We start from the raw sequence: 7337 nt of genomic DNA on the forward strand, positions 1-7337 counted from the left end.
CCCGCCTGGGGCTGCCCCAACACAGAGGCTGCATGGGGTCCCCCTCCCTTCGTGCGTGTGGGACCCCAAACCGCCTGGGGGCACTCGCCGTGGGTGACAGCTCAGGGCCAGGCCCTCGCGGCCCACGCCCGCCCAGCCCCGGCCCTGCTGGGTGGAAATGCAGTGGGCATTTAAATATGGGCCCTGGCATCCTACGTCTCCACCATGGAGACGTCACTGCCGCGTCCACCCAGGGGAGGGCCCGACCCCTCCGCCCCTCCGCCCAGCTGTAAGTCGGGTGGTGGCACGGGCCAGAACTGTGGGTCTGTGGGCTCTGTTTTCAAAAATGCGCTCAGCCTCCTTGTGACCGGGATCAGGCTTGGGGTGTACACTGGGTTGTGAGGTCATCCGTGGGGTGCTCTGTCTGGCTCCGACCACTCTCTGCCCGCTGTGTCCTGAGCCCCAAGACAGCAGATCTGAGCTCCTGGCCGGAGGCAGAACCCCGAGGTTTCCTGCCCCCACCAGCATCCCTGAGCCGCAAGCTACGCTGGCCCATTCTAAAGCTGGGGCTTAACTTCACAGCCCCCTGCTGTGAAGCCCCCAGCCCCGCTTTTAAGTTTTTTTTGGGGGGGTGGTGTTTGAGGCCAGGAGGGAGGGTAGATCAGGGGCTCAGGACGAAGGTCAGGAGTTGGGACCTCGGCAGGAGACATGCTCCCCCTGCTCAGTTTCCACATCTGGAGGGCCCCTTTATCCGGGAATGGTGAGGGGCAACGTTGTCACTTATTGTGACTTATTCACACGCAACAGGGGTAACTCACTCTCCACCGGGCACGTTACTGCTCTCAGGGGCCTCCCCTGCGCTCTGAGTGGAGCCGCCCAGCCCTGCATGGTCCCTGTTAGAGCCCACAGATGCAGCCACCCAGTCACTGTCTCTTTGGGAGGCCTTCTGAGTCTGCTGACCAGCTTGGCCAAGGACCACCTGCGGCGTAGCGGGCACGCGCCAAGCTGCTAGTGGCACGGTCAACAGTTCGAAACCACCAGCTGCTCCGTGGAAGAAAAAGGAGGCTCTCAACTCCTACAGAGAGTCAGACTCTGAAACCCACAGGGGCAGGGCTGCCCTGTCCTCTTGGGCCCCTCCATGGCAGTGGAGTTCATTTGTGTTCTACGGTACCAAGCACAATGCCCTTCCCCAGGGACTGGCCGTACCGGACGACTCGCCCAGGGACCGTGAGGTGAAGTCCAGCCGTCCTTGCCTCTGAGGAGCGCCACCAGCGCTCTGAGATGGATCGGCTTGCTCTTCCGGCCGGCCGTGGTACCTTCAGTCCCTTTCGCCAGCGCCATTGTTCAAATGCGCTGCTTCTTCCTCTTCTGCAGCCGGTGCCCAGCTCCACGCGCAGCCGGGCGACCAGAAACACCATGGCGTGGGCCAGCACCCCTTCATCCCCAGAGGAGCACCCTGGCTTGTCTACACTCGAAAGAGGTGGGTGGGTGGTCGTGTGGCCTAAGCGTGGAGGCCTGATGTTTGCCTTAGTTCCTGTGATCCCCACAGGTGCCATCTGAGGCCTCCGCCCACACGGGGGGGACCCGGGGGTGTCACCTCCATCAGAGCAAGGCCAGGGCCGATCGGGAACACACCGTCCCCTGCTCAGATGTAAGCTCAGCTGAAGCCGGAGGGGGGTGGCGGGGAAATTCAGACGAGTCCCGGGGACCAGAGTCCAGCCTTGTGTGCCTGCAGCCTGAACTTTGTGAACAGATGTGGTGCACTGGACACTAGCGACAGAGGCCTGATGAGCTATGGCAGGACATCCAGACCGCCCTCTCATGGGTACAGACAAGAGCTGGAAACACAGGGAGTCCAGGACAGACAAACCCCTCAGGACCAATATTGAGAGTAGCCATACCAGGAGGGTCACGGGGAAGGTGAGAGGAGAAAGGGGGAACCGATCACAATGATCTACCTATAGCCCCCTCCCAGAGGGACGGACAACAGAAAAGTGGGTGAAGGGAGACAGCAGTGAGTGTAAGACGTGACAATAATAATAGTTTATAAAGTATCAAGGGTTTACGAGGGAGGGAGGGAGAAGGCAGGAAGGGGAAAAAATGAGGAGCTGATATCAAGGGCTCAAGTAGAAAGAAAATGTGGTTTTTGGTTTTTTCTTAAGAAAATGTTTTGAGAATGACGATGGCAACAAATGTACGCATGTGCTTGACACAATGGATGGATGGATTGTGATAAGAGCTGTATGAGCCCCCAATAAAGTGATTGAACTAGATACACATACTCACAATAAAATATGGAGGGAAAAGTTATTTTATAGAGACCGTCGACTCTCTCCAGGCGGCTCCTACACAGTTCTGTGCAGCAGGGCCGTACTCTCTCGCGCTCTCTCCTCCCGCCTCTGGCTTATGTTCAGTTTACTGAATGCCTGAAACTGCTTCTATCCTTTATAAACAAAACTCACTTGGATCACCAATAAAAAAAAGAGACCGTCCTTGGTGAAGAGAGCAACAGGTCATGAAACAGACAGGAAAGGAGCGCGCGGTCAAGGTGGATCTCAGAAGACAATGGAACCTGTTCTTACTCACAGGTTGGCCAAAGCCCAGCGAAAAAAGGGCAAAGTCACGGAGCTGAACAGAACATCCAGAGGGCCGCTCGGGGAGACAAAGGGAAATGTGACCGTGAAATGTGCAGGGACTGGAAGTCAGAAAACCAAGAGGAGGTGCATGCTGGGCCCAGCGCAGCCTGGAGGGGCTGAAGGAAAAACTCAAGCCTCGAGTGGCGGTATTTATGGGCAAAGCATGTCACAGCGCAGGAAGCATCGAGAGAAGACGGAAAGAATACACGGAGTCACTGCACCAGAAAGGACCAGTCGGTGCTCCACCGTCTCAGGAGGCGGCACAGGAGCAAGACCCGATGGTGCTGAAGGAAGACGTCCAAAGTGCACAGGAAGCATGAGCCCAAAGCACGGCTCCAGGACTCATGGGACACCACTGAAATGTTCCCACCAGCTGAGGAAGCGCCGGAAGCGCTCGCTCGTCTGTGCCAGGCGCGTCGGGAGACAGCGATTTGGCCAAATTCCTGGAAGAGATCCCTGTTTGTTCCCGTCCCAAAGAGAGGTGACCCCAGAGACTGCTCCACCTACAGAACAGCACCACTGACGCCACCTGCAAGTAAAATTTCGCTGAAGATCATCCAACAACGGTTGTGGGATACAGAAAGATTTCTCTCAAGTTGTCTCCCCCAAATGGAAGCCAAAGCCAAGACGCTGCTTGCTACACATGTCCAATGACTGTACACTAGGAGGTCAACGGAAGTAGGTCAGAGGTTATTCTCCCTCAGGGCTGTCAGCCATCTAGAGCAATCAGACTGCATAGTCTGACCCACCCTAAGTAGGGCCCACTCCCTTCTGATAAGGATAGTGATTGTTCCCTTGAAGGAGTGCCCAAAGGCGAGGTCGGGACCACTCAAGGATGACTAAGGGTAGGGGACTATATTGAGTCTAGGGCCCGCCCACCTTGCCACACATGCACCCCGATTCCCTCCCTTTACTATTGCGTGTACACTCCTACATCATCGCCCTCCTATTGCTTGTACTGCCCAAGTTACAGCCCTCCCCATGACACAGGTCGTTATCTGTGATCAGGGGGCTTGCATGCCCCCAAATATATATAAATAAATAAATCACAGAGCTCTCTGCTGCCCTGTCTCCTACCTCCACGTGGACCACCAAGAAGAGCTGAGGTGAGGATGCTACCATGAAATGTGTCCCCGACTCCTTTATTCCACTCTCCTATCTTCTATGACTTTACTATGATCTTTATATAGCTTAACCGCACAATTGCACCTATCGGACCCGTGGTATAGTTGTGGGGGCTGGTGTCCCCCACAACCAGTGGTGGCAGAACATTGACAAGGAGCTTTCATAGATTCAGGCCGGATTCAGAAAGGACGTGGGCCCAGGGACACCATGGCTGAGGTCAGACGGATCTCGGCTCAACGCAGAGAAGACCAGGACGATGCTGGCTCGCGTTTCACTGACTGTGCAAAGACACTCGGCTGTGAGGACCATAAGGAGCGGTGGACCGCCCTGAGGAGAACGGGGATTCCGGAACACTCCACTGTGCTAGTACGGAACTCGCACGTGGATCAAGAGGCAGTTGTGTGAACAGAGCAGGGGGATGCTGCATGGCTTGAAATCAGGAAAGGTGGGTGTCAGGCTGGTATCCTCTCACCGTACTAGTTCAGTCTGTAGGCTGAGCAAATCCTCAGAGAAGCTGCCTTGTGTGAAGAAGAGGGTGGCATTAGGCGGGGAGAAGGTTATGAGCAACCTGAGGTTGGCAGAGGACACAACCCAGCTGAAGAGGATCAAAGCTGCACAAAGCAGCAACACTGTTGGAAGGGGACCCCCCCACAGGGCATCGCAATACATGAAGAAAAGCCGCTGCATTCAGGACCCCATGTTGCTGGGATCCACAACCAAGACTCACGGACGCACCAGCCAGGAGACCCAGGGGGTTTGGGGTTCTGTTGGGCAAGGCTGCCGCCTGAGACCTCTTTAAAGCATTGAAGGGCAAGGCGGTCACTCTGAGGACTAAGGTGAGCCTGACCCACACCACGTCATTTCAATCACCTCACACGCCTTCCAGGAGCCCTGGGAGCACAGGGGTGACACGCTGAACTGCAATCCACAAGGTCAGCAGTTCAAAACCACCAGCCGCTCCGAGGGAGAAAGACGGGCTTTCTACTCCCCTGTAGGAGTGAGGGTCTTGGACACCCACCGGGACAGTTCTACCCTGTCCCGCAGGGTCACTGTGAGTCAGCATGGACTCGATGGCAGCGAGTTCCACCGTGCATTTGAAAGCGGGGAAATGAGCAAGGCAGACCAAACAACACGTGCATTTGAATCGTGGTGCTGGCGTGGAGTACTGACTCTACCGTGGACTACCCAACGGGCAAGTAACTCTTGCATTAAACGTAGCCAGAGTGCTCCTTGGAGGCGAGGATGGTGAGACGGCTCACGCACTTTGGACGTGTGCTCAGGAGAGACCAGTCCCTGGAGAAGGACATCGTGCTTGGTAAAGGGGAGGGCCAGCAACAGAGAGCAAGGCCCTTGACGGACGGACGAAATGGACGGACACCGTGGCGGCATCAACGGGCTCGAACACACCACAGCTGTACATCGGGGTCGCGGAGAGTCAGAACAGACCCAACAGAAGCCAGCTGCCATCACCACCACCACCACCACCCTGTCTGGCCACCAGAGGGCGCCGAGGTCCTGCCCACAGCACCACCGCCATTCCCTCGGGGACCCTTACCTTTGGGCGTGCCCACAGGAGTCTGCAAGAAAGGAGGGCAGAGGTTAGTGGCACCAGAGGCCAGCTCTTCTCCCACCCACCAGGATCCCCATCTTTGGAAGGCATCACGGAAGGGGTCCTGGGGACAGGAGCCCAGAGAATACCTGTCTCCCCTCTCCCGTCCTCTCCCCTTCTGCCTACCCTTCACGGGCTGGCCCAGCTCCCTGTCCAAGCCTACTGCTGGGCAGCACCTGCAGAGTGTCCCCACCTGCTCAAGATCCTGCTGTGGCTCCCCAGCGCCCTCAGACATGTACCTGCTTCGAGTTCAGCACCACCTCTGCCTTCTGCTCCTCCTTGGCTGGGCTGGGGGCAGGGGCCCGGGCCGGGCTGGGGGCCGCAGTCATTGCATTCTCCTTGGTGAGGGGGACCACCCCCTCTCCATTCTCCAGCACCTCGATCTCCTTCTCCAGCCTGCGAGGAGGGGGCGGCACACAGACTGAGCACATACCGGGGTCCCAGGCACCTCCTGGGTGCTCCAGTCTTGTTCTCCACGATCACAGCATGCCCATCCACAGTGGGGAAACTGAGGCACAGAATGGTGGGCTGGTCCAGCCAGCAGGGAGCAGGGCCAGGATCTGGATGCTCTGCATCATGCCCCTGCCCATGGCCTGTCCAGCCTCGTTAGACACTCCCTGATACCCCTGGAAGGCCCTCACTTTTACAGGAAACTGCCCTCCCCATTCCAGGAAAACCGGGGGAAGAGAGTCACATTCCGAGTGCTCCAAGATAGGAATGCACAGGAACCAGTGCACACCACCCTGGCCGGCTCTGCCACGCTGAGGGTCAGGGGTACTCGGTATCCAGCAGCCACGACCCCTCCAGGGCAGACACACGGACGGGGCGGCGGGGGCATCCGGAAGGTACCCCCCGGAAGCATGGGTCCAGGATGCAGGCTGGACATGGGGTGGGGAAGCCAGGCCCTTCCCGGGGCTGCACTCGTGGTTGTAGCCAGCTGGAGGCCTGCCTGTAGAAGGTGCCTCAGGCAGCAATGATCCCCAACAGCCAGTATGCCCCACTGACTTTGAACCCACCCAAGGAGCCCCGGAGCCGGTCAGGCGCTGGGCTGCTCACAGCCGCTCCCGCAAAGACCCACTGCCTCAGAGGCCCTGTGCAGGGTCCCTATGAGTCAGAATGGACCACGTGGGGTCCAGGAGAGGCTGGGTGGCTCAGTCTGGACAGGGTCTGGCTGTCCATCTCTCTGCAGACCGGCCCCCTCCCCACGGCCAGTATCCAGGGCACGTCCTGTCTGCTGGAATTCAGGTGCTCAAAGGGCTTCTTGCCTCCCTGTGTCCAGGTGGGGAAACTGAGATAGGAGGTGAGATTCCATATATCCCAAAGCCCGCGAAAGGCCCCTATCCCTATCCCTACCCTGACCCGTATCCCTGGGACATGTTTCCCCGGGGCCATAGATGTGATAGAGGAGAAAAGAGAGAGCCTGATGTGAATGAAATACAAGACTATCACATCTCATCGGTTAAGATTCAATCTGTAGCAAATCCAAAATGTAGCACCCGCCTCCCTTGCAGCAAACACTCCTAAGAGCAACCAGGAAGAAGGTTCAGACTCCGGGGGCGGCTAAGGCATACACGCACACACCCCATGCAGATGGATAAGCAACGGAGCAGGGGGCATCGGGGACCAGGGGTCTGGAGGGGCTTGTGGCCTGCTTGACTCTCCCTGGAATTCTGCAGGCGTCTGGAGGCGGTGGCCAACCCCCGCCCCAACTCCCCGGGTGCCCCCTGCCTCTCCCTTCAGAGTAAACTCAGAGAGTCTGAGACCCACCTGGCTCTGTCTGTGGCTGAAACAGTGAAGGGCAGTCCTCCACCCTCTGCCTCCAACTTCAGGGGGAGCCCAGCTGGAGCCTCTACAACCCCCAAGCCAAACCCAAGGCGCCTAAGACTGGCCTGGGCCCGGGGTCTGCTGGGCAGTCTCTGCCTCAGCCCCTGCCTCTGGGAGTGCCCGGTGGGGAGTGCATCCTGCCCCCCTGGACAGGGTGACCTCCT

At 58.0% G+C, this 7337-nt stretch overlaps 1 protein-coding gene across 1 annotated transcript in view; it reads right to left on the reverse strand.

Moving 5' to 3' along the window:
* Positions 1–7337, reverse strand: part of PALM (paralemmin) — a 25648-nt gene that overhangs the window by 9082 nt on the left and 9229 nt on the right. The window contains exons 5-6 of the mRNA XM_045300030.1: positions 5589–5745; positions 5296–5317 (exon numbers count right to left, since the gene is read on the reverse strand). Of these exons, the coding sequence (XP_045155965.1) occupies positions 5296–5317; positions 5589–5745 (179 nt within the window). The remainder of the gene's footprint in view (positions 1–5295; positions 5318–5588; positions 5746–7337) is intronic.

Source organism: Echinops telfairi, unplaced genomic scaffold (assembly GCF_000313985.2).
Source record: "Echinops telfairi isolate 266 unplaced genomic scaffold, ASM31398v2 ScPeMD7_7459;HRSCAF=8497, whole genome shotgun sequence".
Lineage (NCBI taxonomy): Eukaryota > Metazoa > Chordata > Mammalia > Afrosoricida > Tenrecidae > Echinops > Echinops telfairi.